Here is a 20,214-nt window from a genome sequence, read left to right as displayed (position 1 = left end):
TCCGAGGCCCAGGTAGTGTGAGTACAAACGGGCCTGGAGGGGGGGACAAGGACCCTAAAGCACGGGGCACGGGACGGAGGCACAGTGGGAGGGCGCCCTTAAAGACTTACCTACTGGCCCCTGTACCAGCTCCTCTCATAGTAAAGTCCATTACAGTGGAAGGAGCCCATTGGTGCTTTGTTGTGTGTGTAGGGACTCTTCTCATGCTGCTGCAGAGGTTTGTGTTATTTTCAGCAGCATTAGTGGTTAAAAAAGACCTTTGAATGCCTTCATCGTGCTGCCCCGAGCTAATCACTGTTAGCCACTCTCCTGGATTTCTCCGTTAATGATTCATACACCAAATAAAACTGTCTCGATGGATTATTTGATGGATATAAGTTCAGAGAAAGACGATCACACTTTAAATGAGATTGGATGAAGTCAGTATTCAGCTCGTCTCGTCTGATGAGAAGCAACTTGTTGTTTTTCCTGCACCTGAAATGAAAACCTGACGTGTCTTATTAATGCAGCCACAGACGGGCTGCAGAGTCGTGCTGCGTGTGTGTGTGTGTGTGTGTGTGTGTGTGTGTGTGCGTGTGTGTGTGTGTGTGTGGTTAGCACAGTGAGTCTCCATGGGGAACGGACACGGTAGACAGGGAATGTATTCCAGACCCAGTTGCTGCCAGTCTGGGCACCTTTAACAACCACCAAGTCGTGGAATACGAATGAAACGCAGAAACAAAGGAAACAAAGAGATACGGAGCGTCCTCTCCGTATTTTAGCACTTTCCAAACCAACAAATATACTCACAGAAACCCACAAAGGAGCCAGTCTCCATTGTAGCCGGAGTCCCCGCTCTTTTTTGGACGTTTCTTTACAACCTCAGACCTGATTGTCTGCGCCCACTGGGGACTATTGAGTGCTGCCTCCATTTCACTCCCTCTCTCCCTCCACGGCGCTCGAGCACGACCAAATAAACAGAGTCAGTGTTGTTTTCCTCCTGCAGTTACCACTTAATTTGTGAGCACACACAAACACAAACACTCGCGGCAGACACTAAATGTGATGAGCACCGCTCCTGCAGCAACGTGTGGTGCTTAAGGTTGCCAGGACGCCTTGGCGAGATCCGTTTGTGTCTAATGGAGATGGAGAATGTGGCGTCGCACCTGCAAATGGAGGCGAGGCGGCCAAAAACGCAATGAAATGAGTTTGAGTTTAATGAAATTCCTGGCGTCGTAATATCCACGGCTTCAATCGCCCGCCTGATAACAAACGGCCGTCAACGAAAGATGAAACCGAGTGTTCACTTCTGTCGCGGTTCATTTCCTGCCGAGTCGGGGGAATTCAAAACCAGCAAACGTAATAACAACGGCCCCCAGGAAAAGGCCCCAGACCGGCACTTGATACACGAGTGAGATGGTTGGAAGTATCAGATCGTGAAAGAGACATTTGCGGACGTGGTCAGTGACACGTCAGTCCACGTGAAGCGGGACGGACGACTCAGACTGCAGAACAGAGACGGACGGAGCCGCCGTGGCCTCAGCACTGGTTTTGTGGACGACTGTTTTGAAGGCATGGGATTTAGGGTCCGTCCGCACGATCGAAAACGATATTTTGTCGTTCTTTAAACGTCTCCCGTACACTCGGCCTCGTCTGAGGTCATTTCCTGTGCGCCTGTTGGGACGTAGAAAAAAGAAGGAGGGACCATGCGCGGACATTTCAAACAATGGCGGTGAAAGGTTCACGTTGGTGTGATGCGGAGGTGGAGTGTTTACTGCAGATTTGGTCGATGAAAAGATTCAAAAACAGTCGACAAGACGCACAAAAACTCCGAGGTCTACGGAAAGATCTGGAAACAAAGCCACGCATCGCCATGACGTCATCAATGCGTGTGACGTGTTACGGCGTGATGACGTATAGGCAGCAAGAAGCATTCTCCGAGGCCCAGGTAGTGTGACTAAGACAAGATGGAGACTCCTGTAGGCGAGGACGATTGGATCAAATTGAGAGAACGGACCCCGACAGAGACGCTACGTCCATTTTTTTTATACAGTTTACGTTGCAGTGGGTGGTGCAGTGAGGTGCAGTGAAGTGAAAACACACAGTGAGAGCGTCAAAGTCCTGAGACTCTAACGCCCAAAACAAGTTCACAGATATTTTAATACAGCACAGTTCACAGTGTACATGTCTCACTACACCGGAGAACTCGAAATAAGGAGATTGCGTGAGAGTGTGCCGCTCTGCCCTCCTTTCTCCCGGCTCCATTAACACTCTGAACGTCCTCCAGCAGTAAGGCTTGTTGTTGTTGTTGTGGCTGTCAGCACCGATCGGGCTTTGCGGAGCCTCGCAGAATCAATACAACTCTCTACTGATGTCCTGAAATAGACACAACTGGCCTGATTATTGGGAGCTTCAGTGCATGCTTCCATCTTTCCCCCTCCTATGAAACCCTTGTCAAGGACCGGCGAGGGGTCCCTTTCATCCGGTCTCTGTGATCGGGGGGTCACCCGGGTATGGCTGCACCCCGGGGAGTCCCTGCACGACTGATTCCATAGTCCTTTGGAAGAGCAGACATCAAGGCGTCCCCCCAAGGTGTGACTTCAGAGTGCCTGCAGCCTCGTGACCTTTCACAAGCTGCGTTCTCTCTAATGTCCAGCAGGAGGAGACTCCACTTAAAGCTGCATTCTCTCTAATGTCCAGCAGGAGGAGACTCCACTTAAAGCTGCATTCTCTCTAATGTCCAGCAGGGGGAGACTCCACTTAAAGCTGCATTCTCTCTAATGTCCAGCAGGAGGAGACTCCACTTAAAGCTGCATTCTCTCTAATGTCCAGCAGGAGGAGACTCCACTTAAAGCTGCATTCTCTCTAATGTCCAGCAGGAGGAGACTCCACTTAAAGCTGCATTCTCTCTCATGTCCAGCAGGGGGAGACTCCACTTAAAGCTGCATTCTCTCTAATGTCCAGCAGGAGGAGACTCCACTTAAAGCTGCATTCTCTCTAATGTCCAGCAGGAGGAGACTCCACTTAAAGCTGCATTCTCTCTAATGTCCAGCAGGAGGAGAGTCCACTTAAAGCTGCATTCTCTCTAATGTCCAGCAGGAGGAGACTCCACTTAAAGCTGCATTCTCTCTAATGTCCAGCAGGAGGAGACTCCACTTAAAGCTGCATCCTCTCTAATGTCCATACTGTGACATCTCACAGATAATATAATCTGATGAAAGTTGCACGCAGAGCGTCCCTCAGGGGCAGAGTTTGGTACGCGTGACTTATTCCCCACAGCAGATATTGTCACACTGTGCATCTCTGACCACAGAGCCAGCGAGTTAATCTCCTGTCATCGCCGCCTTTATTAGTATGGAGTGTTTAATCTGCCGGTTCTCTTCCCGTCCCAGTTGTGTCTATGATCCTGCAGCATTATCATTCCTCGTTAACGCTGCGGTCCCAGCAGCTCGCTCGGTTTGGATGAAGTGGCTTCTTTCTCTAAATGAACTCGCTCAGACTGAAGGCTCTGGTTTATCGGGTTGATTAAAAACAAAAATGCAAACTCTTCTAAACTACATCCAAAGGTTTAAAGTGAACTCTTTTCTGTTATGCAGTATCTTCTCCTCGAAGCCTTTTCGACGACCCAGTGCAACACTACGGTTCTTTTTCAACTCTTCCGACTTGCGTTCAGCTTCACGTCGTTCTTGGCGCAGCTGCAAAACTTGCACGTTGCCCACGTCTTTCATAAGAGCCTCGCGTCTCGTCACAACCTCCTTCGATTTCCTCAATACGCTTCCTCATAGTCAGGTCGTCCTGTAACCAGCGCTCCTTGATCTTTTGAGTGTCAATGTCCTGGCGCATGTTTCTCATCTCCTTGTTGAATTTTATCTGTATACTTCTCAACCTCATGGGGCTGAGTTATGGAGTTTTTAGGGCGCACCCACACTGTGCCTCCGTACCGTGCCAAAACAGGTTTTACGGGTAAAGTCTGGTTCCTTTGACCAGTGTGAGTGCAACCGTCTAGGAGCGGCACGCTTGCCTTCCACGGCCCGTTTGGGAGAGGTGGGCTTTAGTAAAGCACGTTTGCAAGTGTACGAGCACGAGTGTGCGCACGTGTACGAGCACGAGGCCTACGGCGGCTCTGAGGTCATTTTAAAATGTATGTATTCTATAGAGTTATGGAGTTTGATGTAAAGGGTTGAAGTAAAGGGCTTCTCATTCCTACGGGCTACTACTTTAATATAAGGGTTAACAAAAGGTTGCAGAGACACACACATCAGGCCTTGGTTGGGGACGAGGGAGGGAGAGCCAGCGAAGGCCGGAACCAGGCAGCATAAATAGTCCCCATCCACCAATCAGCAGCACTCCTCTTCGGCCATGTGGTCCTGCAGCACACACCTGCACACACACACTCTTCCACACACACTGATTGCATAGAGGGAGACAGAGAGACACAGGCACCACACACAGCATAACACACACAGCCTAACACTAATATATATTTATTATAAATATTAGCATTTGAAATAATTGTGAAAGGTTATGGAAATGTTATTACGAGTCCTTGAAAGTCGTGGAAAAGTTCCTCATGAAAATAAGTAGAAACGACATTTTGAGCCTCAGCATCTGCAGATTAATTCTTAATAAATGAAAGTTTGCACCGTACGAGATGAATAATCCTCCTCTCTGTCGCTGCTGCTGTCCTGGTCTGCACTCTTCTGATCCGCCTCCGTCTCATCCTCGTAATTATCTCTGTTTTTTTATTAAATCACAATCTCTGACAATCTTCTGTGGAAGTCGAAAAGCCCCATCAAACTGTCAACACAGCGACCGTCACAGCAAATCTCCATCAAACAAAGAATAACAGAGTCTGTCGGCCCTCGTCAATGTTTCAATTGTCTCGTCCCCAGAAAGTAAACGGAGCGCGTTAATGTTGAAAACTGCAAACGGGCTCTAAAAACAATCTGTGCTTTAATGGACTCCACAACATCTGGGCTTTAATTATTCATCTGACGAGCGCGCTGAAGGACTGGGGAAGAGGCAGCGATACGGAGGCTGTCAGCACATGTTTCTGATCCATGACAGGAAATTAATTATTCAATATGTTGTGCAGCTTTTGAAACTCTGTCATTTAGGGACTTCGTTAGGGGTACGCCCGGGGCCCGCTCCATAAAGCACCATGATTAGAGTCCAAAACCTGAATTGAGTGAACTTAACGAGTCAGTCGGGGCCAAAAAAAGGGCTCCATGAAGGCAGGATCGAGCTCACGCAGTCGGATCTGAGCGCAAAAATAACCGCGTGTGCACCGGGAGTTGGGTCGATACCCAGTTGCTCTGCTGTTTTCATGCAAACAGGCTGAACCGGCATTTATGGTGCAATAAAGTCCATCAACTGTGTTAATCTCTGTCAGCACATTTTCCTGATCCATGACAGGAAATTAATTATTCAATATGTTGTGCAGCTTTTGAAACTCTGTCATTTAGGGACTTCGTTAGGTGTACGCCCGGGGCCCGCTCCATAAAGCACCAAGATTAAAGTCCAAAACCTGAATTGAGTGAACTTAACGAGTCAGTCAGGGCCAAAAAGCGACTCAGGGAAGGCAGGATCGAGCTCACGCAGTTGGATCTGAGCGCAAGTCGCAAAAATAATCGCGTGTGCGCGCAGAGTTGAGTCGATATCCAGTTTTTCTGCTCTGCTCTGGTGTATGAAAGGTTTGATACCATGCAAACAGGCTGATCCGGCATTTATCGTGCAATAAAGTCGGAGCGTGAGTTCGGCCGGAGAGTCGGAGCAGCGGGGGCGGAGCTGCAGTCGCTCTACCGCACCGTTGTGACGAAAAGAGAGCTGAGGAAGACAAAGCTCTGGATCTACCCTCAGTCCTGGTTCCTACCCTCACCTGTGCTCATGAAAGCTGGGTCAGGACCCAAAGAACCAGGTCAGGACCCAAAGAACCAGGTCCAGGTCAGGACCCAAAGAACCAGGTCCAGGTCAGGACCCAAAGAACCAGGTCAGGACCCAAAGAACCAGGTCCAGGTCCAAGCGTGTGAAATGTGTTTCCTCAGGAGGGGGTCTGGAGTCTCCCTTAGAGAGAGGGGGAGAAGTTCAGCATCCGTGAGGAACTTGGAGTAGAGCCGCTGCTCCTTTGTGTTGAAAGGAGCCAGTTGAGGTGGTTCAGGATCATCGGGTAGGGATGAACCCTGGCACGTGCAATGACAACAAGGCACCACCAGGGAAGACGCTCCATTTTACAACTTACAGCATGAGTTGTCTGGAGAATCCCTTCCGTACTCGAGCAAAATTAGTTTTATAACATCAAAACGTCCCTGATCAACTCAATGTCCCGTAACTCCAGTGCGGCACCAGCGAGGTGTAACTAATAAAGTCAGTGTTTAACGTTTGGGTTCATTGGAAAAGCTCATTAAAACATTCTCCCACCGTGTGTCTGCGCTCACGTGTCTCCTCTCATTACGCATCATTGCTTGGATGGTTCAAAGTCACACGGTGACCCTCCTGCTATAAACAAGGTAATTGGGACGAGCGCGACGACCAAACCGAGGTGCGGCGAATGCAAATGTGCGCATGCATGCATCGGAGACCAATTAAAGACAAAGGGCTGCCTCAGCCACCGGGCCATCGAGGATGTTCTGTCGACACAATGAAGACGACAGAACCGCGGATGTGACGCTCGGGCAACAAATGATTAAGTCTGAAAGTGTCGGCGCGCCCAGAGAGGAAGTCATTATCTCCGTTCTGTTTCGACGACGTAGGAAAACGGGACAATAACGGGATGATGTGGCGTCCTAACGTGACCGCCGGCTTTAACCGTTTCAGCTCTGTTTCTGAGGTTTCATGTTTTCAGGTTTCGTGGCTCTGCCTTCAACGACTCTGATCCCTGTGAGCCTCGGCTGATGTTCCAATAAGAGAAGCTTAGATTAGAAGTTTGCTGAGCAGGGACGAATGGATGCCATGCACACGGGTTTCTAGTCCAAACTCATTTGTGACCCCCCTCCCTGGTTTGGCCTTTGCTAAAAAGTTACACAAGCAAAGTTAAAAACAAGATTCAAGATTAGGGGGAGAAGTTCAGCCGTCCGTGAGGAACTCGGAGTAGAGCCGCTGCTCCTTTGTGTTGAAAGGAGCCAGTTGAGGTGGTTCAGGGTCATCATCAAAGAGGGCAATTTAGCACACGTCTTGGCTCCTAGAGGGCACTTTAGCACACGTTTTGGCTTCTAGCGGGCTCTTAGCACACATTTAGGCTCCGAGAGTGCACTTTAGCACACGTTTTGACTCCTAGAGGACACTTTAGCACACGTTTAAGCCCTGTAGAGGGCACTTTAGGTGGTTCAGGATCATCTGGTAAGGATGAACCCTGGGCGCCTCCCTAGGGAGGTGTTCCAGGCACGTCCAGCTGGGAGGAGGCCTCGGGGAAGACCCAGGACCAGGTGGAGAGATTAGATCTCCACACTGGCCTGGGAACGCCTCAGGATCCCCCAGTTAGAGCTGGTTAATGTGGCCCGGGAAAGGGAAGTTTGGGGTCCCCTGCTGGAACTGCTGCCCCCGAGACCTGATCCAGGATCAGAGGCTGAAGATGAGATGATGTTTTAAAACTATAGTTCTGAATGAATCCCCTCTCTTTGCTACTGTCCCTCCACCCTCCACCAAACACAACCCCACATTATCTGCACACACAGGGTGCGGTGATGGTCATCCGTGTGCCTGTGACTATGACCGACCCGTGTCACATCACACGCATTGATCCGATCCACTGTTGCTGTAAAAATATGGATTAGCAGCCTGAAAAGAGGCCAGGACGGTGGCTCTCTGTTTGGTGCGTGTGTGTGTTCGGCGCGCGTGTGTGTGCGTGCGTGTGTTCGTCGTGTGTGTGTGTGCGTGTGTGCGTGCGTGTCATGCGTGCGTGCGTGTGTGCGTGGGTGTGTGTGTGTGTGTGTGTGTGTGTGTGTGTCATGCGTGCGTGCGTGTGTGCGTGGGTGTGCGTGTGCGCATGTGTGTGTGTGAACACCTGCTGCGGAGTGGCTGCCTAAATAACAGCCAGCTGTGAACGCTGAAATGAGTTTCTTGATGATGGCGTCTCTGACACGTGGAGCGGTGACGCAGGTTTATACAGAGACAACGATAAAGGACATTTATTTTCTGTCTGTAGATGAAAAATAGCCAAACGAGAGAGCGAGGAGGATGTTTCCCTCTAACTTCTTCTTTCTATAAACGAAAGCGGCGCTGCTCCTTTATTTTTGCAGATTAAAAGTGAGACTGCACCACGAGGGCTCGTTCAGTGGTTGTCGGGCTGTCGGTTGTTGTGAGGGTGGATCGCAAAGCTCGTGTGTGTGTGTGTGTGTGTGTGTGGTTGTGTGTGTAAATGCTGCTCTGTGCTGTTTTTGTACTAAGCTGCTGGAGATGGCATTTTAGCATGCACGGCAGAGCGCTTTGCCTGTCTGTGCACTTCTTGGTTTTTCTCCCCCCTCCTCTCCGCTCAGCTCCTGTCATGCTTAACTGCCCTGTCTCTCCACTACACCATCACCAGTGTGTGTGTGTGTGTGTGTGTGTGTGTGTGTGTGTGTGTTTGTGTGTGTGTGTGTGTGTGTGCGCTCCTCGGCTCTGGCTGTGTTTTGAAAGATAACCCAGTCCTGATAAGCCCTGCAGCAGGACAGTGACAGACCCACCCAGAGTCGTGCTCCCGGGGCACTGTCAAAGACTTTTCCCCTCCACTGTGCTGCGGTTGAAATGATCCCTCTCTTGTTTTTTTTTCCACTCTTTCCAGATAAAGAAGTCCCCACAGCCGGCCCCACCACCCAGCCTCCAGCAGTGACACCAGGAAGCACAAAGGAAAGCAGCCCCAAAGCCAAAGGCTCCCTGGCCGGAGGTCTGCTGCAGTCAGTGCTGAATCAAAAGGGACGACTCGTCTCCCAGAGAGGGGAGCTCCTCCCCTCCGTTCTGCCCCAGAACCTGCTCCCTCTTCTGGGCAGAGGACTCGGCGTCAGCTCCCTCCCTGGAAGTCGTTCCCTGGAGCATCAAAGAAGCGGGGGATTACTGAGGAGGGTAAAACCCCCGGCGTCAGCATCAGCATCAGCAGCATCAGCAGCAGCGGCGGCGGAGTCCGGCCGAGGCAACGGTCCAACTGAGCCTCTTCCCACGGACACACACTCCCAGGAGCCACACACACAGACACACACTCCTGAGCAGGAGATCACCACTGTGGGCACGATGCTGGACACAGACACAGACACAGAGACGGAGACGCCTTCGTTAGGTACGAGCAGTTCAGTTTGACGTATGTACTTCATTCAGTCAGCATCTTCCACAGCCCAGCAAAGACACATTTACCCATTTACGTACGGACACCGTAGACGAATCCGGGGAAGTACCGGAAGCGAACAAGCCGCCATTGCTGCGGTGGCGTCTCCCTCCAGTCTGATGTGATTGAATGGGAGCTGCCATTAGAAGTGAACCTTTCCCTCATGAGGAGAGCCGTGATTGTTTCCCTCCATCACTGATGAACTCACATACTTTAAACTGTGGTTGCCCTACTTAGAGCCACTTAGGTTATATTTCACAATAACAAACATTGAGTTCAGTGACTGTGTGCGACCACGGCAGCCTTGATTGTGATTACAACGCTGCTGTGTGGCGTTCAGGGGTTTAAGCGCCATGAAATCAACGGTTCTCTGCCACAAATCACGAAAAATGTAAAAATTCTATTTAAAAATCGATGATATCCTGATACTAAAGTGCATCAATATATTCTAACAACCCTATATCAGTTTCATATATGAAGATGAGGTTTGCTGTTATTTTCAGCAGCATTAGTGGTTAAAAAAGACCTTTGAATGCCTTCACCGTACTGCCCCGAGCTAACCACTGTTAGCCACGTCCGCCTGTTAGCATCTCTCTCTTGTGTATTTGCCAAAAAAGACCATGGGATGATTTTAGGCCGGATTTTCACTTTAAAGCTTCTGTTTTTATTGACTTTATTGACCAACTCTGGACATTTATACTTAGCCTACATGCCTCCTGGCTATTCCCATGCGCTCTCCCTAATCCATACTTCCTGTTTTGCTTGACCTATGCGGTCTGTCTAACCAAATACCTGATAGTTACCACCGTGTCTTTTAACCAGTCTGTGATAACAGCGCTGCTATGTGGCGTTCAGGGGTTTAAGCACCATGAAATCAACCACTCTTGATAATATCATGATACTAAAGTGCATCAATATATTCTAACAACCCTATATCCTGGGTTATAGGGATAAAGGGGGGCTGGAGTCTCCCTTAGAGAGAGGGGAGAAGTTCAGCATCCGTGAGGAACTCGGAGTAGAGCCGCTGCTCCTTTGCGTTGAAAGGAGCCAGTTGAGGTGGTTCAGGATCATCTGGTAAGGATGAACCCTGGGCGCCTCCCTAGGGAGGTGTTCCAGGCACGTCCAGCTGGGAGGAGGCCTCGGGGAAGACCCAGGACCAGGTGGAGAGATTAGATCTCCACACTGGCCTGGGAACGCCTCAGGATCCCCCAGTTAGAGCTGGTTAATGTGGCCCGGGAAAGGGAAGTTTGGGGTCCCTGCTGGAGCTGCTGCCCCTGAGCCCCGACCCCGGATAAGAGGCTGAAGATGAGATGAGATGAACCCTCTATCAGTTCCATATATGAAGATGAGGCCTGTGTGTAAGTGTTTATCCGACAGTGAAGCACAGACGTGACGAGAAGAGGGAGCGAGATGAGCAGGGAGATAAACAGACGTCCCTGTGGTGGTCGCCTTCATCTCACACGGTTGTTTTCAAGGAATGTGATCATTTACTTCAGGTCACAGTCGACGGCCTCGCTGTGCCTCGTGTCTGCTGTGCAGCCGCTTTGATCCCTCTAATTTCCGTCATTAATTACACCCAGCAGGGGTTCCCGATGAGCTTCCAGTCCGCCTCACGTTAAAGGGATTACAGAGCAGGGTTCAAAACACCAACACTCACACACACTCCCACAAAACCAACCCCTCTGCTCCCTCCCTCTCTCTCTCTCCTTCAGCTTTGTCGAGCTGCGCGGTGAATTTCTCCGACCCTGAGGGATACATCGACTCGTCCGATGACCCCCCTCTGCCTGACGGCGCCTTCTTTCACTGCACCTACACCGTGACCGTGTACACCGGCTACGGCGTGGAGCTGCAGGTACGTCCGTACATACGCGCTGCACCAGCCTGCAGGTGAACCAGCACAGACGCACTGGTTATCATGCTGGACATGATGTTGCAGTGGTGTTTGTGTCTGACTGAGCGCAGGTTGAACTCTGCCTCCTAGTGGCAGCTGCTGGTACTGAAACTATATCTATACCTATGTAATATCATACAGTTTACAGTTTCCCTCATCTCAAGCATCTAAGCACAGAGGGTCTGCTGTACAGACTTTAAAGACACATTTGTGACACTCAGTGGCCTGCACAGACTTTGTGTGAAGGGCAGGGGCAAAAGGAAGACACAGGGCACATATAGCGTGCCACTGAAGAGGGCACACGTTTAGGCTCCTAGAGGACACTTTAACACATGTTTAGGCTCCTAGAGGACACTTTAGCACATGTTTTGACTCCTAGTGGGGACTTTAGCACACGTTATGGTTCCTAGTGGGGACTTTAGCACACGTTTTGGTTCCTAGAGGACACTTTAGCACACGTTTTGGCTTCTAGAGGGCACTATAGCACACGTTTAGGCTCCTAGAGGACACTTTAGCACACGTTTAGGCTCCTAGAGGACACTTTAGCACACGTTTATGCTCCTAGAGGACACTTTAACACACGTTTTGGCTCCTAGAGGACACTTTAGCACACGTTTATGCTCCTAGAGGACACTTTAACACACGTTTTGGCTCCTTGAGGACACTTTAGCACACGTTTATGCTCCTAGAGGACACTTTAACACACGTTTATGCTCCTAGAGGACACTTTAACACACGTTTTGGCTGCTAGAGGACACTTTAACACACGATTTGGCTGCTAGAGGACACTTTAGCACACGTTTATGCTCCTAGAGGACACTTTAACACACGTTTTGGCTGCTAGAGGACACTTTAACACACGTGTATGCTCCTAGAGGACACTTTAACACACGTTTTGGCTGCTAGAGGACACTTTAACACACGTTTTGGCTGCTAGAGGACACTTTAGCACACGTTTATGCTCCTAGAGGACACTTTAACACACGTTTTGGCTGCTAGAGGACAGTTTAGCACACGTTTATGCTCCTAGAGGGAACCTTGTGCCACTGGTGATATTGAGGTATAAAGTTTGTAATCAGCTGTTGCATTGATGTTCATATATTCATACAGGTTAAAACCAATCAATCTCAAAATCAAGCATAAAAAGACTTTAAAGGAACATTCAGGAGAGTATAAACATGTGGATAAGTCAATACAATTTAATATAAAACCAACATTAAAAGTGAAAGACGAACTAAAAACACATTAGATTTAAAAAACAGGCTAAAAGTGTTCGTTTTAAAGGGGATTTCTGTATTTTCTGACCCCGTCTCTCCATCTTTTTCTATGTAAGGGGCTAATCCAGAGTCATAATCCATAAACAGACGTGAGACATGAAGTCTGGAGTGAGACCGTGTTGTTATTCTTAAAGCAATAAAAGAATCTAAAAAGTCTCAGGTCTAAAAATGATGGCACCTCGATAAAAAGGTCGGTTTGTAAAGAGGAGTTTCTACGACACCGTGGGGCACGGACACACACACACACACACACACACACACACACACAAACACACACACACACACACACACACACACACACACACACACACACACACACACACACACACACACACACACACACACACACACACACACACACACACACACTGATCCTGGGCCAGTGGCTGCAGCTCACACTAAATGTTTCTCTGTGTCTTTCTTAACTTAATGAGGAGCAATAAAAAACATCCTTTTATAGTTTATTTTAAGAGCAACATGAGAACCATTTATTCTTATTTACCGCTGCAATATCTGAAGAATGAGAGCCAAAACACAAAGGAGGGAAGAACAACTTCTGCCTCCTCTTTTATCTTAAAGGGAGAGTTCACATGTTTAGAAGAGGAGTTGCATGAGGTTCTTTTGTAACCGACAGTCATGAAGAATAAAAATCGATGAAATAGACGAGCCACTTCAAATAAGAATTGAGCCTCTTCTGTGGTCAATGAAGCAGCTTCAATTGGAAATGATTTATCATTTATAAAGTATAAATATTAAAAAGAAAAGCAAAACAATGACATAGAAATGTGAAATTACTAAAAATAGATGCAAAACCACCACAAAAAGATGCAAAATTACTAAAAAAAGATGCAAAACCACCACAAAAAGATGCAAAATGACTAAAAGTAGATGCGAAACCAGCACAAAAAGATGCAAAATGACTAAAAATAGATGCAAAACCACCACAAAAAGATGCAAAATGACTAATAATAGATGCAAAACCACTACAAAACGATGCAAAAAGACTAAAAATAGATGCAAAACCACCACAAAAAGATGCATAATGATTAAAAATAGATGCAAAACCACCACAAAAAGATGCAAAATGACTAAAAATAGATGCAAAACCACCACAAAAAGATGCATAATGATTAAAAATAGATGCAAAACCACCACAAAAAGATGCAAAATGACTAAAAATAGATGCAAAACCAGCACAAAAAGATGCAAAATGACTAAAAATAGATGCAAAACCAGCACAAAAAGATGCAAAATGACTAAAAATAGATGCAAAACCACCACAAAAAGATGCAAAATGACAAAAAATAGATGCAAAACCAGCACAAAAAGATGCAAAATGACTAGAAATAGATGCAAAACCAGCACAAAAAGATGCAAAATGACTAAAAATAGATGCAAAACCACCACAAAAAGATGCAAAATGTCTAAAAATAGATGCAAAACCACCACAAAAAGATGCAAAATGACTAAAAATAGATGCAAAACCACCACAAAAAGATGCAAAATGAGTAGAAATAGATGCACAACCACCACAAAAAGATGCAAAATGACTAAAAATAGATGCAAAACCACCACAAAAAGATGCAAAATGACTAGAAATAGATGCAAAACCACCACAAAAAGATGCAAAATGAGTCAGGGGGCTCTGGGGGGAGCATAGATAACAGCCTGTGACAGCACGGCAAAGCTGTGAAACTACTCCGTCCCTTTAACTCGTGTCCTCCCGTGTGTTCAGGTGAAGAGCGTGAACCTCTCAGAGGGCGAGCAGCTGTCGATCAGGGGCGCGGATGAACGCGGCGCCCTGCTGGTCCTCGCCAATCACACGCTGCTGGTGGAAGGTCAGGTGATCCGCAGTCCCACCAACACGCTGTCCGTCTACTACCGCTCTGCACCGGACGCGACCCAGGGCGTCTTCCAGCTGCACTACCAGAGTGAGTGTGCACACATGTTTAGATTGAAACACCGTGCAGATCCAATGACTGTGACGTCTTTATTAGGCGCCCGGGGGCCCGGGGGCTGCTGGGGCGCCGTATACGTCCTAATTGCATCATCCAAAAATGGTCTCATCTAATCACTTAGCACGGTGATTGAATCTGTCGTGTGAATTAGCTGATGAGAGCTTTGATTAATTGGCTCTCGTCTCATTAGGAGGCTGAGAATACGGGACTTTGTTTAGAGTGTGTGTGTGTGTGTGTGTGTGTGTGTGTGTGTGTGTGTGTGTGTGTGTGTGTGTGTGTGTGTGTGTGTGTGTGTGTGTGTGTGTGTGTGTGTGTGTGTGTGTGTATATCTGTGTGTGTGTGTGTGTGTGTGTGTGTGTGTGTGGGCTTAATGGATATGACAGGCAGTGTAGAGGAGGAAGCATCAGAGTGCTAAGACCCACCTGTGTCATTAATCACAGCCATCTAATCCTCTCCCATCAGCAGCAGGTGGGAGAGGAGGAGATTAAAACACCACCTCTGCAGAGCGACATGCTCCAGATGAAGCGTGAAAATCAGCGTTGAGGGAGTAAAAGCGACATAAATTAAGAGGGAATATTATCATTCACAGCTCACAAAGCTCATTTAATTAGGATTATTTTGTTGAAATGGACCCGTGGGTGTTTTGATTGTGGAGGAAAACACTGACCTGCTCATTTACAAATGTTTTAAATACGACTTCAATTCGGGAAGAATAACAGAATAACCGGTCGTTTGAGGCTCTTCTTGTTGTGCACGCAGCTCTGTAAAGCTTTAATGGTCAGTGTCAGAACTAAAATCTGTGTGGAGTTTGCATGTTGTCCCCGTGTCTGCGTGGGTTTTCTCCGGGTTCTCCGGTTTCCTCCCACAGTCCAAAGACGTGCAGGTGTTCGGTTCATTGATGACTCTAAATCACCCGTAGGTGTGAATGGTTGTCTGTCTCTGTTCGTCTCTATGTGTCCTGTGATAGACTGGCGTCCTGTCCAGGGTGGACCCCGCCTCACGCCCGATGTCAGCTGGGATCGGCTCCCCCCTCTGTCAGGGAGAAACGGTTAAAGATGATAGATGGAGATGAAGGGAGCTGCAGATTGATGTTTTTCTGCTGTTTCTCTAATCTTGTCGGGAAAGGTCACACACCTTTGTGGACTTGGACGCATATAGCACCTTTCTAGTCTTCTGACTACTCAAGGCGCTTTCACAGAAAGGCTCGTTCTGCAGACGACACGTGCAAACTTCTTTAATGTCACGTTCACCCATTCACACAGACGTTCACACTGATGGCAGTGAACATCTGCAGACCATTCACGCCACATTCACACACCCATGCGCAGCACAGGGAGCAATTCAGGGGGTTCAGTGTCTTGCCCAAAGACACTTCAACATGTGGACCGGGGGAACTGGGGAGCGAACCACCGATCTCTCGAATGTAGGACGACCCACTCTCCCACTGAGCCACAGCCGCCCTGTCTCTGTTTGTCTCAACATCATTAGATCTGAACCACTTAATACCACATGTTGTCGTTGGATTGCGGATGTTTTATAAAGCTTCTCCAGAGGTTGTTGAATGGAAAACCCGGATGTCACTGATCCCCTCGGACGCACTATGCTGCCGTATTCATATGGGCGCCTTAGGGGAGAACTTTCAGAGTGAGACGCCACACAGCCGACAGGATGTAGTAGGAAAGTGTGGTGAACAGTGAGGTGAGGTGACCCTGCAGCATAAGCACCCATCCATTCTTCTCAAGATGATCATTGCCTACAAGCCTGCAATGATTGCATTTCTCTGCGGCTGAGTGGTGCGTTCACGTGTTTCAGGTCACATGATTTACCGGACGCTGCTGCTGATTGGCTGTGGGTATTACAGTATGTCGCTGCATTAGTTAAAGTTGTGTTTGATTGTGTGAAGGGCGGATTAAAGCCGACTAAACCCCAAATTTCACCGGTGCTCACGAGGTTGGTCGTCGTGTTTTGACCCTCAGGGCCACCGTACAGGCGTTCCCTGATCCCCTGCAGCTGAAACGGCTCGTTCTGCAGACGACACGTGCAAACTTCAGATCAGTCGTGCAAGGACAACAAAGAATAGCAACCAAACAAAGCACTTAAGTGAGTGGTGCGTTCTGCAGGTGGAGAACATGAAGACGCCCTCACACACTCACAGTGTTCCAGCTGCATCTTTTCCTTATTCCTGCTACTAGGCAACAACCCAATCACCGTCCTCCGCTCTTATTCTGCTGTGAAGCTAAATGACCTTGGGTTCTGTAACACTCTGAGTTGCTGGTGCCTGTGTTCTGCGCTCTCTGCTGAACCTGGTTCCTCTCTCCGTCTACAGTCTTCAGGCTGAGCTGCTCGCTGCCCAAGAGGCCTCACTTCGGCGAGGTGTCCGTGCTGGACCTGCTCCCTGGAGGCACGGCGCGCTTTCACTGCCACATGGGTTACCACCTGCAGGGGGAGCCGCTGCTCACCTGCCTCAACGCCTCCCTGCCCATGTGGAGCGGCAGGGTGCCCAGCTGCAGGGGTGAGTGGTGGAGGAGGAGAGGAGTCTGCAGGAAAATGCCTCAGTCCTCTCTCAGTGTATTGCTGTTTGACTATCGTATAATAGTCTTATTATTCATGCAGCAACATTACAAAGTGCTTAATGTGCAATGAACTAATGTAAATATGCTGAACATGCGTAATAAATCAAACTGAGCTTCCCTCTGCAGCTCTGTGTGGAGGCACAGTGAAGAACGCGGCAGTAGGGCGGGTCCTGTCCCCGTCTCCTCACCACGGGCCCAACGCCACCCAGGACCGCTCCTGTTCCTGGTCCCTGGAGGCTCCCAAGGACCAGAGGCTGCACCTCCACCTGGAGAGACTGGCCCTGGGAGCCACCGACAGGTCCGTACACTCTGCGGTGACATCCCCTATTTTTCATTTCTTTTAAATATAATCAGTAAATGTAAAGTATAAAAATGCCTCCTGTGACTGTTCTACTGTTATATATTCTATAAAGATGCAAAATGTCTAAAAATAGATGCAAAACTACACACGCTGTGTCCGTCCCTGCAGGCTGGTGTTGTGGAGCGGGCTGGACGCCGGCTCCGTGGTGCTGTTCGACTCGGGCCGGGGCGGGCAGATCCCTTTTGAGGGAGTGATCAGCGAAGGACCGGCAGTGAGGATTCAGTTCATCACGGATCTGCCCAACCACAACACAGGCTTCAACATCCGCTATGAAGGTGAGTGTGAAGGCGAGACACTGCAGACACATCTGACTCTATTCATTCTGAAAATGACAACCACAAAAAGATGCAAAATGACTAAAAACAGATGCAAAACCACCACAAAAAGATGCAAAATGACTAAAAACAGATGCAAAACCACCACAAAAAGATGCAAAATGACTAAAAATAGATGCAAAACCACCACAAAAAGATGCAAAATGACTAAAAATAGATGCAAAACCAGCACAAAAAGATGCAAACTGACTAAAAATAGATGCAAAACCAACACAAAAAGATGCAAAATGACTAAAAATAGATGCAAAACCACCACAAATAGAGGATTAAACATCCACTATGACGGTATGTTTGAAGGCGAGACGCTGCAGACACACCAGTCTCTTATTTTGAAAAGGAAAAGCAAAGAAAACATTTCCTCTTCTTCTCTTTGTCTGTTTGTGTGTAGATTTCAGATAACGCCTCATTTACATATTTAAACAGAACATTTGAGAAAACGTCCCATCGTCAGTGATGAACTGTGGAAGTTTTGTGCTAAGTTTCCTTAAAATCGTGTTGTTAAATCACTTTAATTACAGCGTAATTATGTAAACAAATCAGAGAGGATTGCAGAGCTCTGTGGTTCTGCTCACACCGTGTTCTGCCAAGTCCACGTTGGCTGTATCTGCAGAGGGGGGGGGGGGGGGGGGGGGGGCGCGTCCGCCATAATCTGAGCCCAAGCTCTCCGTTTCTGGCAGAGCGTGGAGGGATGGAGAGATGGAGGGTTGGAGGGATGGAGGGACGGAGGGATGGAGGGATGCAGCCATCTCTTCCAACGTGTTCCTCCTCATCAGTGAGGAAAGAATCGTGTCTGCGGGGGGAAACCAGATTCATGGATTCATGTGTGACTGCAGTTTATCCAGGGAGTTGCGACCGAACGGCGTCGGCAAATGTTGTTAAATAGAAGTTACACACTTTCATCACAAAGGGTTTTACAAAAGACGCATGGTGCGACTTTAATAAGAGACAAGTTTGCTGTTTATTTGAACGCATACGGTGCTCGTTTTGAAGCACGCTCTCGAGAACGTCTTAATGCGATCGACTTCACACTCGACGCTGCACGTCCTCGGGTCCTCGGTGATGCAGCTGCCAAGTGAGAAGCTGATCGGATGAAGCCGGTGAGTGTCCTCATGTGTCCAGGTCGTCGTTCTCCTCAAAGCAGCTTCAGTCCAAAGCAACTGGACTTGGTTATTTGTCTAGGAAGACGTTTCACCTCTCATCCAAGAGGCTTGACCAGGACCAGGACCAGGACCAGGACCAGGACCAGGACCAGGACCAGGCTGGGACTGGACCAACTAACTGGTGTGGAGATCCAGGTATTTAACCTCTCACAAGGCCGATGATGTCACTGGAACCCTTTGTGCTCCAAGTGCCAACGACCGTCGTTAGAGTGGTGGTAAACAGTGGTTCATGCTCCAATACAACGAGGAGCGCAAAGATCTCTACACTGGAGAAACAAAACAACCACTGCATAAACGCACAGCCCGACACAGGAGAGCTCCCTCCTCAGGTCTGGACTCTGCTGCCCACTCACACCTCAAGGAGAAAGCCCACTCCTTTGATGACAACAGTGTCCACATCCCGGACAGAGAGGACCGATGGTTTGAAAGAGGAGGAAAAGAAGCATCTATGTAAAAGTAGAGAAACCATCGCTAACCAGAGGAGGAGGTCTGAGACCCCAGGACCAGGACCAGGACCAGGACCAGGCTGGGACTGGACCATGGCTAACCAGAGGAGGAGGTCTGAGACCCCAGGACCAGGACCAGGCTGGGACTGGACCATGGCTAACCAGAGGAGGAGGTCTGAGACTTCACTTCTCTCCAGTTTACAATGCTGCCCTTTCATCCCTTCATTCAACAATCCAACCTCAAAGAACAACTGTTCACAAACGTCCTCCTGTGACTCCAACCACTGTGGTTCAGACTCAATAGAGCACTAACAAAGTCCAAACCTACTTCCACCAACGACTGGACCAGGACCAGGACCAGGACCAGGACCAGGCTGGGACCAGGACCAGCACTAATGAAGTCCAAACCAAGTTCCCACCAACGCCTGCCACTCTAACGACGGTCGTTGGCACTTGGAGCACAAAGGGTTCCAGTGACATCATCGGCCTTGTGAGAGGTTAAATACCTGGATCTCCACACCAGATAGTTGGACCAGTCCCAGCCTGGTCCTGGTCCTGGTCCTGGAAAGGTGAAACGTCTTCCTACACAAATAACCAAGTCCAGTTGCTTTAGACTGAAATTGCTTTGGGGATGATCGGATGAACCTCTCTCACAGTCACACACATACATAAGCCGTAAGACAGAATTTCCTTCCTGGATAGATAGATGATGCCGCTACAGCGCCACCTATCGGCCAAATGGCACCAAATTTGGCACAAACCACGTCGCTAAGTCCCCAATAAAATGCCCTCCGAGTGTGAAGCAGATCGGACGAACGGTTCTTGAGATACGTGCAGACACACACACACACACACAGACACACACACACACACACACACATACCCACATACACACACACACACACACACACACAGACACACACACACACACACACACATACCCAC

The 20,214-nt window shown here is 48.6% G+C and overlaps 1 protein-coding gene across 1 annotated transcript in view; it reads left to right on the top strand.

Annotated features, from left to right (window-relative positions):
- sez6l (seizure related 6 homolog (mouse)-like) overlaps positions 1-20,214 on the top strand; it is a 49,941-nt gene that overhangs the window by 14,246 nt on the left and 15,481 nt on the right. The window contains exons 2-7 of the mRNA XM_083929409.1: positions 8,735-9,223; positions 10,981-11,120; positions 14,172-14,367; positions 16,721-16,906; positions 17,094-17,265; positions 17,437-17,603. Of these exons, the coding sequence (XP_083785535.1) occupies positions 8,735-9,223; positions 10,981-11,120; positions 14,172-14,367; positions 16,721-16,906; positions 17,094-17,265; positions 17,437-17,603 (1,350 nt within the window). The remainder of the gene's footprint in view (positions 1-8,734; positions 9,224-10,980; positions 11,121-14,171; positions 14,368-16,720; positions 16,907-17,093; positions 17,266-17,436; positions 17,604-20,214) is intronic.

The sequence above is a fragment of the Echiichthys vipera genome (assembly GCF_963691815.1).
Source record: "Echiichthys vipera genome assembly, chromosome: 16".
Taxonomy (NCBI): domain Eukaryota; kingdom Metazoa; phylum Chordata; class Actinopteri; order Perciformes; family Trachinidae; genus Echiichthys; species Echiichthys vipera.
Note: the sequence above shows the minus strand (reverse complement) of the source record. Positions and strands in the feature narration are given on the sequence as shown.